Raw genomic sequence first — 21,328 nt, 5'->3', positions numbered from 1 at the left:
AGCTTTTGACAATGACACCAAGCTTATGTTAGAAGAAAAGATCAAAGATTTGAGATGGTTATTTGACGAGGTACCATTTCTCCGAGAGATCAAAATGTTTCGCACAAATTTTGTCGGTGATTGTAAAGACACATTTCGAGCATACAAAACAGTGAAAGCTGCTCACCAAATTGAGAGTGAACTATCAAGTTTGGAGGAGTAGTTAAAAACTGAATACTTAAGCGAGATTGTATAATCAGGTGGAACAGTTAGTCAAAAAACTAGATTTAAAATGCACAAAATTGATTCAAATAACGAGGCCAGAAGTTCGCGCCCGAGAGTTTGTGGATTTCAGTGATATAAGGAGTCACTATCGAGACCCGATCAAACTCTACAGGTACAGCAAGGATTGTGGAAATCAAACATCGTTAGTTTTATCCACATCGGCTGGTAATAAAAACCCAAACAAAACTGTAATTGATATAGGAAATGGAGAATTACAAAAAGCTCAAGAGAACGTCGAGGTCTCTTCCAGGCATTCTCCTACACAAGGAAGTAGAAAACAACCCAGTATCACCAACTCGCGATCATCGAGAAGACGACAGATCGATGAAATGGAGCTCGAAAAACTAAGAGCTAAGAAAGAAACCGAGCAACTTCTGCGAGAGCGGCAGCTGGAGTTAGAGCAGGAGCGTGAGGAAATTGAACTTCGTCGTCAGCAAAAAAATTGCAATAAGAGCAGCAACAACAACAACGAGAAGAAGAATTGAACAAGAAGAACAGGAGTTACGTCTAAAGATGCAACAACAAGAAGACGAACTGCGTCTTCGACAGCATGAGCGAGCCCTTGAAAACGAAAGAAGGAGAGCAGAGGCCGACGAAAAACAAAGACGTCTGAAACTTGAGATGACCAAAGGAAGCTCAAGGGCATCTGGATCAGTGGCAGATGAGATAAAATTGTTGGATCAAGACGCAATCATGAAAAAACAACCGGGTGGGCAAAGTCAGTGGTTCAGCAGTATGTCTCTAGACGGCCACTATCTCCAAATGTTGTTATCCACCCTCCAACGAATGTCACCCAAAACAAAGTTAAAAATTTTTCAGCACCTACCCAAAAACTACCCCGCTGTTCCAACCGGGTGAAGGCCTTTTCTCAACGCAACTGACAGAAACGAGAATTCTCAAGAAACGAGAAATCCGTAAATCAATTAGAGTAACGGACCCACCAGCGTCGTTGACAAAGACGACGTTTCAGCAGCAGGGAACGTCAGCAGTTCAAGACAGAAACAGGAGTCAGAGTCCCATTAGCAACTAGCGAAACAGGTCTGCCGAGAACAGAAACAGAAGCACACTGAAAAAAACCATTCCCCAAGTCATTAACCAACCAGTACCAAGCAGTGGTACCAGTGACTTGCCAAAACTAAAGTTGACTGAGTTTTCAGGAATCCTCTGGAGTGGTCGGGCATTTTTGATGTCGTTGTTCATCAAAAGCAAATCAGCGATACGGAAAAGACGCAAAACCTGAAGACAAGTCTAACGGGTCAAGCAAAAGCAGCAATATCGGGAATGGCATTCAGCTCACAGTCATACTATCATGCTTGGGTTATACTTTGTGAGAAGTATGACAGATCTGATGTCATACTCAATGCTCAATTAAAGAAAATACATACTCATCCTCCAATTTGGCACAAAAATACTACGAGCATCGTCAAGTTTTCAAATGTGGTTACAAATGTGGTGAACACCTTGACTCAACTTGGATACACATCAGACCCAGAAGCAGAAGCAGGGCTAAGTTCAACAGCGAGAAAAGTTTCGCAGCAACTGAGAGAACAGTGGTTGCAGTATATGCAAGATCGTCGACTACCGAGAGGCAATTTGATTGTTTTTAAAGAATGGCTGGCCTCCAAAGCAGTAATTCTTGGGAAACTGTTAGCATAGACAAACTTGTCCTTTGACAGAAATAAGTTTCAAAGCCGTGATAAATCGAAGACGAGTACCTTTACTAAAACGCTGAAGTGTCAAGCAAACCCAAGAATCTCGAATGTCCATTCAAAGACGGACAACACCACGTTTGGACTTGTGAAGAGTTCAAATCATTGAAAGTAAATGAACGACGCGAGCAAGTCTAGAAGTTCCGACTATGTTTCAATTGTTTGACACCAGGTCACTTGTCGAAGGACCGAAAAAGCAAGACATGTAGTTTACCCAGCTGTGGAAGGCGACACAAAAGACTTTTACACCACGACTTACCGAAGAAGGATACTACAAAGAATGTCTCAGATGCTAAGACGGCGGTAGCAACTAACATCACCCAAGGAGGACTCCCAGTGGTACGAAATAAGCTGACAAACGGAGACTTAAGCCTAAAGGTACTAGCAAAGTATGATTCAGGATTTTCAATTTCTTTTGTAGACAGGTCAATGGTGTCTAAACTTCAATGTCAAGGCCGAAAAGCGTCTTTATCACTAGCAGGGATCCATGACTCACAAGAAGTCAAAACTGAAAAAGTGCCGATAGCTGTTTCAGCGCACGAGAAATCTCGACCACTCACAAAAGTGCAATTCCATGTGCACGAGAAACTGAAGTTTAGTGACCAGATTGTGGAGCTGCAAGAATTGAAGGACCGTTACCCACATTTGTGGAACTTGCCAAATCAGAGCTACAATCTAAACGAGGATCAAGTGATCCTTGGACAAGGTTGTTACGACATTGATCACCCTTTTGAATTCAAGAAGTCAGAAGACAAAACTGCACCATGGACAGTGAAATCAAATGTCGGCAGGGCCTTAAGTGGTCCGCTACCAGCAAAGCAGGCAGCAACTCTTGCCACAACAGCAACATCAATTGCAGATGATAAACCAGCAAACCAGTTGAGTTAGTGGTGAGATATCGAGTCCTACGCTTCAAACTGCGATGTCGCCGGACATTCAAAAGAAGAGCAACGAGCAATCAAGACGTTGGAGCAAACAACGTGATTCAACGGTGAAAGATACGAAGTAGGACTTCTTTGTCGAGGGGACGAAGTGAAGTTGCCAAACAACTTCTACTCTGCAATGGGGCAACTCAAGTCCCTAGAAGGGCACTTGCATATAGACGAAAGGCTAAAGAAGCGCTACATAGAAACCATTGACACGGAGGCCAATGCTGGATACGTTCGGAAAGTTGAGCTGAACTGAGTGAAAACAAAGACAAACTGCAATGGTATTAACCACATCATCCTGTCAAAAACCCACATAAACCTGAAAAAGTCAGAAGAGTATGCAACGCACCAGCAAAGTATCAAGGCGTAGCCCTGAACGATAAACTTCTCTCTGGACCAGACCCGCTGCAGAGTCTGATCGGAAATATTTTTCGCTTCCGAGAACACTCAATAGCTTTATCAGCAGACATGGAAGCGATGTTTCTGCAAGTCGCTGTCCCAAACAATGACAACCGATGCTTACGATTTCTCGAGGATAGAAGTCTTCGAGTATACACGATACGTTCTTGGGGCGAAAAGCTTGCCGACTTGTGCAAATTACAAATTACGTTTTGCAGCAAGTGGCGAAAGATAATGCAGTCAACGACGAAAGTATCGTCAAAACGGTTCAGCGAAATTTCTACATAGACGACTTCCTAAAGTCAGTCAGAACCCCTCAAGAAGCAATCGAAATCTACCAGAAAATCAGAGACATCCTGATCAAAGGTGGATTCAATTTGTCGAAATGGATAACAAGTGACGATGAAGTCAAGTCACAGATCCCAGAGACAGGCAGGTCGAAGAAAGTTGTGAAAACTTGCGAAGCAGAGCCACAATCATCTTCAATCCTAGGACTCAACTGGAATGTGGACACAGACAGTCTCATTGCCTGTCGTGGAAATGATTAAGAAGTTCCAGCAAAAATACGTCAGAGAATTGTCCTATCCGTTGTCTCAGCAGTGTTCGAACCACTTGGGATATGTTCACCCTTCACCATATAAATGCGGTTTCTACTCAAAAGCTTCTGGGCAGCAATTGGTCAAGCATGGGATAAAGAGTTGTCAGCCGAACACTCAAAACTATTCAGTGAACTGTGCTCTGAGTTGAGAGAAATGAGGACGATATCGATAAATCGACTTTATTTTGAAAACGTTTGTAGAAATTTGGGACTACACATGTCCACAAACGAGTCAGAAGAAGCGATGGGCATCGTGGCATATCTGCCAGGCAAAGCAACGTTGAAACTCCCCTTTGCGATAGGAAAAAGCCGTGTGGCACCCAAGAGACATTTGACAATACCGAAGTTAGAACTCCAAGCTGCAGTCTACGGAGTTCGTCTCAAAAGGCAGATTCTCAGCGAACATGATGTCAGAATTGACACAATCTATCATTGGACCGACTCATCAACAGTGCTACAGTGGCTACAAACAGCGCACAAGAAACAACAAGTGTTCGTTGCGAACAGAGCAGAGGAAACACGGGAAAACTCTTCGATGGATCAATGGAGACAAGTCAAAGGTGTCGAAAACCCTGCCGACATCGGAACCCGAGTAATGCCCATCGAAGGCCTCAAGGAGTCCGTATGGCTAAACGGGCTGGCATGGCTAAAGCGGAGTGAAGATAACTGGCCAAAGCCATGGTGTCGAGAGAACGAACTCGAACCCGAGCAAGTTACCGGTATTGTAGCAACAGAAACAAAATTAGACCAACTATTTGACTGGAGACGATACAGTACCTTCAACCGAATCAAAAACCTCATTGCCTACTGCAGGAGGTTCAAGACGAAGAAGAGAGGACCCCTCAAAGCTGACGAAATTCATCAAGCAGAACAAATACTGCTTCGATTTGTTCTAAACGAAAGCTTCTCGAATGTTTTAAAGTCGATAGCAAACAGCAAAAAAATATACAAAACGTTGGACATCGCCAAGTTGTCACCTTTCATAGAGGAAGATGGAATGATTAGAGTGAAAGCTAGCCTGAAGCATTCAAACCTTGATTACAACGCGAAACACCCAATATTGTTAACCGCGAAAGACCAAGAGGTACAACTTCTGTTGGAGCACATTGAGACAACCTATATGAGGGCACAGAATACGTGAGAAACATGCTCCAACAAGAGAACTGGACCATCGGGATGAGAAATGCGTTAAGAAAAATCAAGTCGAGATGTATCAAATGCAGACACTGAAACGCCAACCCAATTCACCCACCGATGGCAGACCTACCCAGAGAACGACTTGATGAAAATTTGTTCCCATTCACCATTACCGGAGTCGACTACTTCGGACCATTTGAAGTCAAGTCCCTACGACGTACCTTGAAGAAATGGTGCTGCCTCTTCACTTGCCTGACAACCAGAGCAGTACACTTCGAAGTTGCACAGTCATTGGACATCGAGTCATGTCTAGCTGCAGTGACAAGATTCATTGCAAGACGTGGCTACCCCAACACCATCAATAGCGACAATTCAGCTAACTTTGTTGGAGCAGCCAATGAGCTGAAAGCATTCATGAACGAGTGGGACAAAGCTAAGATTGAAAGTGATTTAGCAGAGAAAAAGATTGTTCGGAAATCCCGGCGCTCCTCACTTTTGTGGAATCTGGAAGGACGAGGTACTCAGCAAAACAATGTGTCTTGTGGACCAAACACTCAACGCAAGACCCCTGACAGCAGTAAGTGATGACCCTGAAGATTTGACGGCACTCACGCCAAATCATTTCTTGCTAGGACGAGAGAACGCGAGTGCACTATTCATGCCATCCAGTGAACGCTACGATGACCTGAAAAAATTTTTATAAAAGGCTCAAGCATATACCGACATGATATTGAAAAAATGGACTCGAAAATATCTTCCACAATGGAATCAGAGATCGAAGTGATCAAAAGAACATGTGCGAAACCTGAAAGAAGGCGAGTTAGTATGGCTAGTAGATGACTCTGTGAAATGCTGTGAGTTTAAGTTGGGACGAATCATTCAGATTTTTGCTGGCCACGACGGTGTTGTGAGATCAGTGAGAGTCAAAATGGAACATGGAGAGCTAAACCGGCCAGTCGTGAAGTTAGCGTCAGTATTTTACGATGGTGTTTCCGACGTCGAAAACAGGGCCGCCGATGTTTGCGCCACTTCAAATCAACTAGAGAAGCCATCAGACAGCAAGAAATAACGTTTAAAACTGAAAACTTGAAATTCGTCAAACCTCAAAAATGGTCAAAACTGAAAATTTTTACAAGTTGGGAATTGAAATTTTGTACAACCCCCCCCCGATTTTTGGAAGAGAAAACCTGAGTATCCAGAAGTAATGGCACACGGTTAGGGTTACCTCTGAGCTACTCATGGACCCAACGAACGTTATTGCATCAGATCCACAATTGTGGCTATTAGCACTTATATGGTGCAAATTTGGCATTTTTCGGTATTTGTTATTTATTGTTAAATTTCTTAAGTTGTTTGCTTTATGATACTTTAGGTGATCATTAATGGTCAAATACTGTAGATTCCAGGCATTTAGGGCAACGTAATAACCATCCTCGCTGATGTCAACAAAATTAAATATTGCAGTAATTTGACATTTACTATATAAACAATGACCTAAATCAGTTTCTTGATTGACCAATCAGAAACAAGTAGCGATGATGTTATCGGTGACAAATATTTGATTATTTACTTTAACCCAATTGTTTGAATAGTGAAGCCGAGTTGTATTTAGAAACATTAGAAACTGTTTCAAAGAGCAGTTGGCTCTCAGATTAGACTAAAATTTGATTCTTTAACAATTTTAGTCTTTTTTGCTAATTTCTGCTAGATCTTAAGATCTTGCGAGTTTTAAGTTAGTTGAGCTCACTTGACAAGAAGTTAGCAACAATACTAGCTACTGGCTGAAACCTTACAAACTCCAGCACGAGATTGAGCATAGATGATCACTAAGGATTTTCTTAACTTCAATCAACAAAATTAGAGTTACAGTCCTTCAAATGCGTCCGAGCGACAAATTATTTCTGCGAAATTGTTAGTCAATCGAACCCAGTGAAGAACCAGGCCGGCGTAGAATTCGAGAAACAGGCTGTGATATATTGGTTCCGCTGAGATTCTTGAGAGGCCGCAACATTGTTCCTGATAATATATTTGAAAGTAATTAGTATCCATATTACTACTCCACCACCCTTTGACATTGTCGTTAATTCTAACCTACTTGGATGATTTAAATAATGCTCATTAGTTAAAAGATTGAGTGGTATATCCTGTTTGTCGTTTTTCCCCTTTCCTGTAATTTTTAGGCAGGTTTGGCTGTTTTGTTGCTGTAAAGAACTTGAGTTTTCCTCGTGATTGATAATGACACTCCGCATATTCATGTAGAAAAGTTAGGATACAACCTTAAATTAACAAATTTTTTTTCGTAATTTTCGATTTGTTGAATTTTTATGTCGAGATTGGGCTCTCAATTTGGTTTGATATCACCAGATTGTCGTTAATTCTAACCTACTTGGATGATTTAAATAATGCTTATTAGTTAAATGATTCAGTGGTATATACTGTTTGTCGTTTTTCCCCTTTCCTGTAATTTTTAGGCAGGTTTGGCTGTTTTGTTGTTGTAAAGAACTTGAGTTTTCCTCGTGATTGATAATGACACTCCGCATATTCATGTAGAAAAGTTAGGATACAACCTTAAGTTAACAAATTGTTTTTCGTAATTTTCGATTGTTTGAATTTTTATGTCAAGATTGGGCTCTCAATATGGTTTGATATCACCAGATAAGAAAATTAGATATGATAAATTTAGTAGTTGGTATAAAATTTAGGGATCAAAACCATAGACATATATTTTGAATTTAGACTCTTTTTTAAAAATAAAGTTTCTCTAAATGAAATGTGATTGATTTTTCACAAAATATTTTAGCGTTTATTTTCTCCAAAAAATCTTAAGTTGAAAAGCGCAAATAATATGTTTTTGGAAATCTTTTTCCAAAAACCTAAATTCACCCAAATGCATTATATCCTATATGACCACTGCTGTTCAAGTTACTCATAACTTTTTCATTTTCAGATCTCTTTTAGTTTGTCTTACAGATACATTGCACCCGGCAGGCCGATACCCAACACTTGAGTTTTATGTTTGGATGGTGAACATCATTTCACGGAATCCAATTTGGTTTGGTTGGAAGCCACCCAGTGAAATTTCGGCTGGATCCCAATTATAGTCCAAAATTTTAATATTGGTATTTTGGAATTCGCCCCTTAGTTCATCTGCAATGTCATTCAATTCTCAATTAAATTTTTCCTTTCATGGCTGTTAGTGTCTCTCCCAAATGTGCCGTTCTCTAATTTTGGCATCTTGCAAATTGCTAGTCTGTATGCTGACAATTTTAATAAAACTGCTCCTAACTTTTTTCGGTGCCTCTTAGCATGATCAACTCAATTATGTCCAGTGTGAACTATCAGACGTTGTGCTTTAGTAGATGACGCGTAATTGTTAACAATGCTGCCAGGTCTTCAATTGTAGATGACGGATACCATTGAATAGCTCCATGGATACTAATGTCATTTTGCCGGAACAATTTGTATGAAATTAGGAGTTGTTTCTTGAATTGCGGGACAAGTTTTTTTTTGTAAAATTGCCTCCTAAAAGTTGGAATTGCTACATCAGTGTCTGTTGATTTGTATTTAATGAGGTCTGATAACAATTTGTCATTTTAACTCCTCTAAAATTGAGTATCAAACTGCGCTTGGTTGTAAAGTTCTCTTTGATGCTGTAGTTGTTTTTGCTTCAAACTTTCTTCTTCATGGTTATTCTCCTCCCTTGTAATTGCTGTGACTCCCTTCTTTGAAATCTTAGTTGCAATACCTCGTTTACCAGCTTTTTTTATCTCCATTCTGATAAGCTTTGTAGTATTTAGTTCCTTAAAAACTTTTGGTCCCCTCACGTAAAAATAGATTGTTCAAGAGTTGTGAAATTAAGAAGAATATGGAGCTAAAACTGAATGTGTATATTGGTAGGAAAAAGGAATGATCTCACCAAGTGGCCATAGAATACCCAACCAGTATTATATTCAATATGCTGTCGTGTATTGAAAAAAATGGAGTACAAAAAGCTGTTAGATGTGTTCTGTAGAAAAAAATCCATGCAACCGACTTTCAACTTTTGATTTTACGTTGATTTCACGTTATCGTTGATTTTTTCTGCGATCATTTTGAAAAAGAAATATGTTTTAGTAAACCTTGTTTTAAATTCGTTTGCTCCATGCTGCATTATAAAAAAGTCACAAACAATTGACCATGTCAAGTTGAGAAGAAATAAACACGGGTGATTTTTTGCATAGGTTTTGCAAAATTGATAGCCTTCATCTTCGATGCTAAACTCGGTTTAACTTCGGGCAGCCATCCCTGCCGTTTTTGTCCCAAATATTGTCAATGGTAGAGCACTCTGTCGTGGTCTCAAACACGAGTAACAAGAATTTTAATATTATAATTATTGAATTCAAATTGGCCTAAATGTCAAGATATTTTGGTTCTTTAAAAAATTATTACAACCAACTTTTATCTTTGGACACGTATAATCTAGTATGACAGCATCAAGCTCTAAAAGTCTTTCCTTTATTACCGAAAAGTCGGCCATCAATGTTTGCAGATTTTATGGGTTTTTTTCCAGTAAAATTTAATATTATGGGTTTCGCCGATGAGTTTTGTTGTTTTTAGGGCAGTACTACTTGATGGCAATCAGTATGGTGGCTGTGTCTCTAGTCATGACAGTTGTAGTACTCAACTTCCACAGTCCACACGCAAATGCACTCCCTCCGCCCAAATGGGTTATTCAATAACACTTCATATTTCTTCACTATAGTTGGATTGATCGTTTTAATCTCTATCTACATCTGAACACTAATCTTTGCTCATATTAAATAAATCTTGAGAGGTTCCTGTTACATTATACAATCTCAATGAACTTCCGACAAATTTAACAAGAATATATAACACAAATTTTGAGCCAAACTTATTGGATTTCTAATTAATTTTTAAATTTAATTAAGGTTGACTAATTAAGCTAACTTAAGTGAATAATCGGACCAAAAGGGCGTTTTATTCTTTTTTTTGCGGATGCAGTAAGTTTTGATTAGCAAATTAAACTTTTATTAAAAACTTATTCCAATCAACTCGTAGAGTCTGATAATTATTTTGAACTTTATTTCGGAATAACCTTAGAAAAGAAGAAAGTTCTCTTTTAAATCTGTGAAAAAAAGTTTCCGCTGAAGTTCAGAGACAGGTCAAATAGGGCAAATTGAAAAATTGATAAATTACCCTATTGGCCTAGAAATTCTCTCTAAAGAAAAACTCAAAAAAATTTTATCTCCGAAACAAAGTCAGAAATAAAAAAAAATCTAAAAATCAACACTTTGCTTGAGATTGCCGCAAATCAAATTTGAGACTACAAAAGAAAACAACCTTGTTAAACACAATTATGGATAATGCAAATACCGATATAGCGCGGTTGTGGATGGCAGTGACCAATTTTTGCACAAAAGAATTTCAAGGTTTTCTGAAAACTTTGTAATGAAAGTTGATGTTGGTCATCGGTAATGGCAGCATAAGACTTATTAAGCATGTAGGCTTGAGCCAAAATTTTCACCAGTTGCCAAAATAGTTTTTTCGCATAGCATAATAATCCGACTGAAATCTAAAGAAGGGACGAAGCTGCAACAAATGACTTTCGAAAATATTACAGCAAAGAATTTGCTCTTCTATTGAATATTAGAGTTCCATTTTTTGTAAATTGTCGTCTTTCAAAAAAATCAAATCAAGCAATCTAGACAAAGTATAACCCTTTTGTATCAACTGATTAATTTAAACTTATTTTTCCGTATAGTTATTTTAAGTTTCAATTTCAAAATATAAGTGCACATATATCTTTACGAGCAAAGTTTACTAGCAGATTTTGATGATAACCAGAGTAAACTAGGGATAGTAAGAATTTGTAGGATTATTTCAGAATCCCAAAAGAAAATGTATTGTCTTACCCTTTTTGAAAAGAGTTTTACTAGAAAGGCATTAGTCTTACAAGACGCTTTAAAGGTAAACATTTTTCTTAAAACTGTCTGCAAAGTTAGTTTTCTTGTTACAACAGTCTTGCATGACTTCAACAATTTTGGGCAAGAACGACTCACTACAAAAATATTTTTTGGCGAAATAAAAGTGTAGAAAATGACAGCCTAATAGTTTAATACCCAAAAAAGTCAAAACGTAAGGATATATTTGCTTTATTGTGTGTTCGTTCTTTTTGATAGTCAAGAAAAAATCTTAATTAGAAAATACAAGTTCATCGTGCAATTTATTCACACTAACTCAATCAACTTATTAGGAAGAAACCATAATAATTTTAGGTATTAATTTGAGTTTATTTTGAAAAAATGAATATAATCACTAAAATACGCGAAACAGTTTCTCTAGATTCAATGCATTTAACGAGGAATAACTCACACTACAAAACAGTGGGAGTAGAATTCTACAAGAATGAACTTGAAAAAGTTCTACAAGATAGAAGTTCAGATTGTAAGATTTGACAAAATAACCACTCGAGAGAAGATTGTGATATCTTATAAAACACCCATCTTTTGCAAGAACCTTGTAAGATCTTAGAAGATGAGAACACCGTTTCTCTTCGAGAAGTACGGGTTGTTTTCATATAAAGATTCTACACTTGATTTTGAGAAAACTAATGACGATTGTATAAATCTGTATGGCAAATTACAGGTAAAAAAAATCAAATTTAGATTTTTTGCCTATGCTGTTGCATTTTGTTGAGTTTGCTCAAGAACCTATATGACCCTAAGTTATGAAAACTATGTTACTATTTTTTACTTGATAACGTCACTCTCAAAAATGTTGCCCCATGATCAGGAAGTTAACTTTTAATTGATGCAACTATAGTTTCCTTATTTTTTTTCAACTAATCACGGAGTACTTCCTTTAGAGAACGGCAAAATAGTTAGAATGCCGCTAGATAATTATAACTTTTCACCAGAGCACTGATCTCTTCTGGAACTTAAAGACAACTTAGTGGCTTATTCATATGAAAATCGGTGGTTCAGTTTTTTTAAAATATAGCAATCTAACATTTTTCTTTAGATAACCAAATTCTTCTTCAAATATCTTGCACCAATGGTGTTTTTGAGTCGCGTGACCAAAGAAGAAGGAAAAGATGAACCAAAGAAAGGCCGAGCTTTGCTCAAAAACAGACGCGGATCCAAGCCAGACAATAGTCCTGGAACAGGCAATAATGCCGATTATATTGTGATTGACAACGGAGATCATTCAAATGCAAATGGAGATGGTGGGATGCGATTTGGAGGTCACAACAATGAAATTCACGATCATCCAAAAGTTGGTGCATATTTCTACTATAAGGCATAAAAATCTTCAAAGATAGAGGTATCTGTGTCATTATTCCAAACTGAGGTTCCAGACCTAACCGATTTCTGATCAAACCAGTTTAGGTCATCTACGGGGATAACGTGACACCCAAAACAAACGGGTTGCACAAGATCTATGGCCAAAAAACGGTTTAAACAATTGCCGCAGGAGGGTCGAAAGCAAAGAAGGCAGAGTCTGGCAAACGTTCTTATTAGAGAATATTTGAATGGCAATGAAGTGGTTCATTTTTAAAAATCTCTCGTGTCGTGCGTACAATGATTTGATCTGAAGTATTTTGGGCCTTATTTTGTTTTTGAAACCAGTTGTATGGAAATAAGGAAATAAATAAATAACCATACCGGTCAAGTCTGATTTAAGTTCATCTGAGTTCAAACAAAACTGTTGAATTTTTGCAAAATGTTTTCTTGAAACTTGGCGCTCAAGTTTCTTTTCGATAAAATCTTTTAAAGGCCATTATGTAAATTGACGCAATTTCGAGCAGTTTAACGGAGCCTAGAATTTAGAAAATTTTTTACAGGTAACATTCAACACCGACGGTCCCGACTCGAACCAAAACAAAACACTCGGAGCTCTTGATGATAAAATAACAGAACTAATGGAGCGATTGGTGGGCGAAGACGACGATGCACAAATTATACAAGAATGGCAATATTTGACCAGAATCATTGACCGGCTATTTGCAATCACGTTTTTCGGAGTCACAATGTTTCTGACTGTCTATCTGATCGGAAAGGCGAAAAAAGTGGCGGCCGATTCCTTGACTGTTGTTGATTGGTAAACAATTTTTGATACAAACTGTTTATTGCAGCCAAGTGTTTCCAAACCATATTTTCCTTGCCAATTTTTCCTGCGATTTTCTCTCAGAAGTTTTGATTTACAGAAATTTTGTTGCCGCATACAAATATACATAACAAAATGATGGCTGGCTTTTAAAAACCATATTTTGCATTTTGAGAACTGTAACAAAATAAGTTTTAGAATACTAGTAGGATTCAGATTAGATAATTTTTTGGACTGGTATCACTTTCCGTTTAGTTTATTGCAACTTCTATATTTTGTAAATTTTCTATTTTACGCTTTGAGTTAACTTTTTTCTTGAGCGGAAATTGATCGTCTCTTTGTCATGATTATCCTTATAAATATGTCGAAATATGTCCCAATTATAATAGGGTTCGCTTTTCTATCCATCAATTTTTTCATCAAATAAATGATGTCACAATTGTTTCCCTTAACTTCAGTGAATTTCTAAGAAAATCAATCAAATTCTCCCATATACGTTTCCGGATGATCATCAATTATATCTTTAAAGCAGTCTAAGTTGTCACGCGACCCTAAGATGCAGCTTTTTTCCACCCTTAAACCACAGCCTTATAAGTCTTGTGATAAAATTATGTTAATAGACAAGACCTATGAATCAGAACCCTCAATTTTTCATGAAGAACTTTCATTGGCTTTCTTTATGTTGTAAAATAAATTTACAAAACATCAATCAGGTCGTGCTTAAATCCAAATTCATTTCAAATTTTTTCATGAAAAACAACCAGCAGCTTAATGATCATGAATCATGTCAAAAGCAGGAGCGAAGTGTTGACCGATAAAAATGAGCGCACAAAAAAGTTAAATTTTTTGTTAACTTTTGCTGAAAATTTATTCTGCAAACTGCTCTATTTTTGTTGTTGTTTTTTCTACATAATCAAATGAGTAACTATGAGAAATCAAAAGACCCAAATCGTTTTCAAGTTTTTATTGAAAGTTAATAATCCAATAGCACGCGTAGAGAAACTTTAGTGTGTAAAAATAAAATTTTAGTCAAATCTGTAATGATCCTGAAAACTGTAATCAGTTCTTTGTCTAAAAAAATAACAAGGCGGCTCGGTAATGTGCGATGGCACATAAGGTTCCGACCCCGCCCATCCACAAATTTGGCATAATTGTCTACCAAATGAGGAACAGATAGAATAACCCAAAAATTATTTTTTGCGATTCCCAAAAAAGCCCGTCTTTTTCAAAAAATTCTGTATCAACGATAAGATAGCCTACAAAGCAAATAACTCAGTGGAGTAAAAGTTGATGCATTAGATTGCTGTAATATGTCAATATTAAGAAAGCGAGTCAAGACGAAAAGCAAAATCAAACAACAACAACAACAACAACAAACATTAATTACATCAAAAAATTTATGTCCCTCTTAAAAACTAAATTTAATAACAAAATCAACATACCATCAGATAAACCCAAAACTAAACAAAAATAACTTATAAATCCTCAGAAAACATATGCGACCAGTCCATAAAAAGGTTTGGTAACATTTATACAAGAAAGAACAAAAACAGTAAAGTAAAAAAATTAACTTATTTTTTTGAAACAGTTAACTTCAAAGTAATAAATACCATTATGAATCAATTAATATTACCACAAATTTACGATTTCCACTACTTCTATAGAAGGGCATTAGGACCTGTCCTTATTCATTTTTTAAAGCGGCTAAAAAGAACAACAAAGAACAAACAAAATTTCAATTGAAACTTGCCAGAAAACGCTGTCAAAACCGTCAAGCCAATTTTTGGCACTCAAAATACATTTGAATGCGCTTTCTTCAAACAGCTATAATTTAGTACGTGGCTATTCATTAGTAAGACTAGGTAACAAGCAGACAAAAAGCGAAGTGCTAAAGTATGTAATTTTTTTTTCGAAACAAAATTACATTTAATGTCATGAAAGGCATTAATAACAAAAAGAGCTATTTAAATAGGGTCGTTTATTCAAAAAAAGCCCTCGAGACCTGTAATTATCCAGAATATTCCTTGCATCTACAAAAAGAACGTCAAATATGACAAAAATCACATTAGTTTACTTTTTTTTGTGAAAAACCGGTGTCGAAGCCAGTAAGGTCATAACAAATTCTTTAAAAGATTTTGGGACACCAATCCCTCTTATTCCTTTGACACCCATAGTGTTATATTTGACCTGTAGTTAACTAACGAGATTAGGTAACAAAAAGAAACATAAAAAGAACAAAATTGCGAAGTTGAAAAAAAAAAATTTTTAAAATTTTGGAAAACGATTGTTTTGATCGTCATGAAAGCCATCAGCTATCTACTAATATCAGAATATGAGTTCTTCTACTCTTCTATGAAAAGCCAATGAAAGCTATCAATATACAGGAAATTTCATACGACCGAAATGACAAAGTATAAATGACAGTTAGAGACAAAAATAAAAATTTCAATTGATTTCTTCAAGAAAGAGGCGTCGAGGCCGTTAAAACGATGATGTATATCTTTCAGAATTTTAATATGTTCAATTGTGCCTTATTCTGAATGCTAATAAGGTGACATGAGAACCGTCAAAAAGGTGATAATGTGACAAATTTAGAAAACGTGAAAAACTGGCAAATATCAAAACAAAAAAATCTGAAATCTTGTGGTATCAAAGCCAGAAAACAGTAATTTCAGGCTTAAAACTGCAACTGAGAATAAATGTTAAATAAGCAGAAAGAAGAAGTGGTCGTTTTTTGCTGACATTAAGCTGGAAGTTGCACAAATTAAGAAAAAAAGTAGAGAAAAAGTTAATTAAGCCATTATTTATTGAAAGGTCAATTATTTTTAAAAAAAGAAACGACCATAAATTTTCAATTAAAAAACTTAATGCATTAGCTTGGAGCTGCTTAACAAGCAAATCGGTTGGACCTATCACTCCTGAGCTTTGATTTGATATGTTCTGTTTTTTTTATTATTAAAAAAAGTCTTTTTTTTTTAAAAAAAAGACCGACTGATTAAAACCCGATTTTTTTTGGATTGTAACGGTCCTAGAATGGCCAAAAACAAGCCCTAAAAGTACTTATTGTCCCTTAGGAATAACTGATTTTTCGAATGTTGTAGATATAGATAATTTGTTAGTTGAAAACTCGAAATAAATTCTGCATTTTTGATAATCAACGAGTAAAGTTGGCAAAAAATGGTAAGGTTTTAACTACAGTGCACTCTCAGTGGACTCTGAAGTAGAAATAGCCCCCCTCTGAGTCTACAAAGATTTTTTGAGCCTTGTTTGGGGATGTACTGTCGGCAAATTTAATCAAAGTGGACTAAATTAGCTTATTTCGTGCTGTTTTTGATGAAAAAGTCTAAATTTTGATATGTTTATCCAGATTTTTTGACAAAAAAATTAAATCAAAACAATCAACAATGCTTGTTCGTCTTCAAAAATAAAATCAACGACACTATTCTTAAAAAATATAACAAATTTTAGCAAAATTGACGAAAATTTAGGCAAAAATTCCGGAAAATGTGAATAAAAACAACGTGAATTCACTCTTCTTTTCTCAGAACTTTAAACCTCGATAACTCTCTCTAGAAATCGAAAATTAAAAAAATCTTTTTAATTCCATATTCTACGCTGGATGAGCTTTCTAATGATACCAGTCTCAACTCTCTACGATGAATATATCGAGCGGCGAAAATTCACGGAACAAAAAAAAAACCCAGTTGAGTATATAGTTCCTCCCCCCTCAAGAGGGTCGGAACAATTAAATTTTTTCTTATATATATTTTATATACATTTTTAAATATATACCTGAGAGATATTTTTCTGGAAAGCAATCTGCTGATGAGTGCTGACAATATTGAAGTCAAAGTTCTCGGATGTTTTAGTATTGATTTGCTTCGAAATATCGGTTTTTGAAATATCAATTTTCCAAATTTTTAAATGCTTTATGACTCAGCCTTGCGATGAATCAGGCAGTACATCACATCTTTTAAGCTTCAAAAAAATGCAGTGATTGAAAGTTGAAAAAATCTGAGTTTTCCTTTTTTCTACATCTCATTTTGTATGATTTTATAGAAAAAAACCAAATTTAATAATTTTTTAGGAGATCTTTTAGATCGTTAGTTTCTCTTGGGAAGTATCGCATCTCAGTAAAATTTGCGGACCAAAATAAATTGTTGATCTAAAAGTGAGAGGGACCTATAAAGTGTTAATCAGAGCAGATCTATCAAAAAAACTTCGGTAGCATAGTTGTGGAATTTGTTTCGATGCATTTTGAAGCCAATTTTAACAAAGATAGGCAGATTTTTAGAAAAAATTCTGAAACTTCTGTTCGAAATTGGAACACTTGAAAAGGGGCTAAATTGATTAAAAGTCGTAATCAAGAGCTCTATAACCTTCAAATAGATCTTTTTTTCTATACAGAGCAGAGGATATCATTTTGCATTGTTGAAATTACCTTTAGAATATAATTAGTTTACTTTTCTATATTGTTTTTGTTCTGACCCCACTTGTTGGGGGGAGGAGCTATATACTCAAATGGGTTTTTTTGTTCAGACATGTTTGGCCGATTGATATATTTATCGTAGAGAAATGTGAGTGGTATCATTAAAAAGCTGCTCCACCGTGGATTTCAAAATGAAAGAAAGAACTTTTTGGTTTTCTTTTTTTTTCGAGGCGTTATCGAGGATGAAAGTTTTGTGTGAACATGGTATATTTGTTCACTTTCAGTTTATTTGTCTTCAAATTAAAATATTTTCTATAAAAATAGCATTTCAAAATTAAATTTCACGTCAAAATGAACCAATTTTGTGTTCCTGATAGACTGAAGGCGACAAAAAGACTAGTTCTGGTCTCATAGGGAAGTTCACTACCAAAAAAATTTCTAAGTCTATTTGAGAGCTCTTTTTTTTATAAAACTTTTTTTATAAATCTTTTTTTTTTGCTTTTGTGAGTGGCATAGAGAAAAGTCACTTTTCATACCGAAATTCCGATAATGACAAACTTCCTTTACAATCAAATGAAACCCGATGAACAAAAAAAATCGTTTTCAAAGAATTGCTCATATTTTTTTGGCTTCAACTCCTGGTTTTCGTAATTTTAATTGACATTTTGCATTTCTTTTCAAGGTTTTACTAAAAGTTTGGAATCCTATGGCATGAACCCATTGACTAACAGTGTAATATGTTCTGCAATGAGCATTAACTGAACACATCTATTGCTTCGAGTGGACAGCTAAAGGCTGTTAAGACTTTAAAAATAATTTTTCAAAAATGTTTTTTTGAACATTAACCAATCATAAACTTCATTCCTGAACTGTTAGTCAGTCTCAGTTTTGACAGAGCCCACTTGCTTTCTACTGCAACTAAAATTACTGTGGTTGGCGGATTAATCGTCTAACATTTGGTTACATAACTTCAATGACCAAAGATTTCAGAAAAATTTTAAAACTTTTGGAAATTTTTGTATTATCGGTTACTTTTGCAGTCTTATAACTTTATCCAAATACTGATAGCTCCCATTGTGTTAAATAACATGTTCAGGGGATCACAGATGAAGTTTTCATTGTAAAGCTTACTGTTTAAATGGCTTCGACACCTTCTCCACGCATTTTTCAAATGAATTTTTGGTTTTGCCTGTCTTTGTTGTTGTTTTCATACTCAATATTTTGTTGCAAGTCCTTGTTGATGAAATAGGAACGGTAAACAGACTTTTTGTCCCATCGAGGCATAATTTAGCTTATTTACTGGCTTCTGTATAAAGTTAATGAATTTAATGGAGTTGATTTTACGAGTTTTCTAAAAAAATTCGTGGTTCTGATGTAATTGTTCATATTTGTTGAATTTTTAAAGTTATAATGATAGAAAAGAGGAAGCCTATTGCTTTTAAAAGTCAATTGAATACATAAAAGTATTTAGTGCAAAAATCAGTTTTTAAAGCCTTCGACACTTTTCTCGATCAATTTTTTTCCGGAGTTTGCTGTTTTGCCTGTTTTTCTTCTTTAGGTAGCCGTAAATTGCTAACAGGTTGCGTAGTAATAAATAATATTACCGGAAGCAGGCAGTTTATAGTGAATAGTCTTAAAGTTTATGAAATGAACTTTCAAATAGTTTTCGAACTTTTCAATTTTTGTTGTGCTTTTCGTCAAATTGTAACTCATTTTCATCAATTAGAGGTACCATCCACCTTTCTTTGTTTCAAAAAATGACATATCTCTCGATATTTTTTGTCACCGATGTTTTTTTTGGATAATATGCGCTTTTAAAAGTGTTTGTTGAGTGGTGAATTTTTGTGTTTCCTTTTCTCTTCCTTCAGAGTTATCGCGTAATAACAGTTCCCAATGGTTTTCAAACGTATCCCAAGTAAAATTTAATAATCTGTCGGTATAAATCTTTATACTAAATTAGAATAAACAACAATTGAATTAAAAGTACATAATCAGATAATAGCTTGTGATTTTTTGCTAGCAATAATTTGTTAAATCGCTTGTCGTTTGGATTTTTTTGAGTTTTTCTTTAGTTCGTTTATATGGCATAGTTTAACCAAAGACAGGTACTTTTGGTTTGGTAATGACTTTTAGTAATTTATCAAGGATCCCCTAAGCTATAGGGATTGTAGAAGCTGATGATATTTAAGACTTCTTGAAATTTCTTGGTTTAAAAGACGTTGACTAATTTTTGAATTTCGCCTCATTGTTCGCTCTCGTTGTCGACTTGTTACCTAGTCTCAATAAAAAACTTTACGTCTGCTGTTTAGTTAGGTTAAAACAAATTTGTGTAGGTAAGATTTTTTCTGATTGCATTTTGACGTTGTTTACTAGGTGCTTTTACATTTAGATATTGTGTTTTTACCGTTAATTTTTTTATTTTTGCTTATTTTGCTTGTTTTCATTTCGCCTAGTCTTTTTATTGGCAGAGCTTGTGAGCGCTGTAATGAGGCACGGTATTATGCAATTCTATTAGTGTTTTGGGTGTCAAACGATTTTTTTAAACTCAAAAATCCATTTTTGTTGTCCCTTCATTTGGTTGACAATCAAGTCAAAATGTAGATGAGCTCGGGTCGGAACATCATGTGCGAACGCACATTAACGAGCCTCCTTGTTATATTAAAAATTTATTAGCAGCACCATTTAAGATTAACATGTTGGTACTGAAAAAAAACAATTCGATTGAAAAAAAGCTCTTACGTTCATAAAATTTGGTTGGTATAAAACTTTTTCTCAATCATATTTTGATTCTTATCTTTACTTTGTTTTTTTCTTCTCAATTGCTTCAGAATTTCAAAAAATAATGGAACTTTTTTTCATTGAAACTCATTCTTCGTTTTTGCCAGACATTTGTTTCTTGTCTAGCTCGTAACACACATTTGACATTATTTGTATAATATAGGTTAAAGAATTAATTTGAAAAGGAATATATTTCTTTTAGCTGGCGCTTTTTATTATTTTAGAAATTCAAGGGGTCTAAAAATTAGGTAGCGCGTTTATTGAAAATGAACTCCGACTATCATCTTTTTATCTGCCAGAACTGGAAACACCCACAATTTTTATGTTACACTGAAGCCATTATGTAGTTTATTTACATTCCATTAAAATTGTTTGTTTATCCAAAAGAGATAATTGCATTTATTTGCATGATGTAATGAACAAACTATTTGCATTTATCAATCAATGATTGAAATTGCTCCCCAGAGGGAGTTAACAACCATTGATCTATTTCGAAACTTTCCAAATTCAGAAATAATGAATGCTTGTCGTGTAACCTTACAATGAAATGCATAAATTCAATTTCTGTTCAAACTCTTTTTAAGTAAAGTTCACAAACTTTATCGCCCCATAATCTCCTTTTCGATTCGATGTTTTCACATTTCATGACTTCATTAAAATGAAAAAAGTTAAAATAACGCTGAAATTTTTGCGTTTCAGATGTGAAAGAACTCTACTGAACCGTAATGTTTATAATCATTTCCTAATCATGACGTCACTCTTTCATCACAACCATGACCTTGAAATCTTCATGAATTTCTATTCACATTTGTTACATATACCCGATGAGTTCAGCCCATTTCTGTAGCAAGCGCAGTGACCTCTGAAACTGAAGTTGTTTGCACATATAATCACACTTGTTTTCGCACAGCACGTGGCTGTAATTAGCATTATACGATTTGGTGTCTGGTTATTGTTAATATTCATTTTTGGTGTCTGG

The 21,328-nt window shown here is 35.5% G+C and overlaps 1 protein-coding gene across 9 annotated transcripts in view; it reads left to right on the top strand.

Annotated features, from left to right (window-relative positions):
* Positions 1 to 21,328, top strand: part of LOC142350991 (neuronal acetylcholine receptor subunit beta-4-like) — an 87,141-nt gene extending 65,813 nt beyond the window's left edge. For all 9 annotated transcript variants that reach the window (XM_075403027.1, XM_075403026.1, XM_075403025.1 and 6 more), the window contains 4 exons: positions 9,633 to 9,742; positions 12,057 to 12,311; positions 12,880 to 13,136; positions 21,049 to 21,328. In XM_075403027.1, coding sequence (XP_075259142.1) covers positions 9,633 to 9,742; positions 12,057 to 12,311; positions 12,880 to 13,136; position 21,049 — 623 coding nt within the window. In that variant the 3' untranslated portion in view covers positions 21,050 to 21,328. The remainder of the gene's footprint in view (positions 1 to 9,632; positions 9,743 to 12,056; positions 12,312 to 12,879; positions 13,137 to 21,048) is intronic.

This window comes from Convolutriloba macropyga, chromosome 12, assembly GCF_964194025.1.
Source record: "Convolutriloba macropyga chromosome 12, txConMacr16.3, whole genome shotgun sequence".
Classification (NCBI taxonomy): Eukaryota; Metazoa; Xenacoelomorpha; order Acoela; family Convolutidae; genus Convolutriloba; species Convolutriloba macropyga.
The sequence above is the reverse complement of the archived record's forward strand: the minus strand, read 5'-3'. Positions and strand labels throughout refer to the sequence as shown.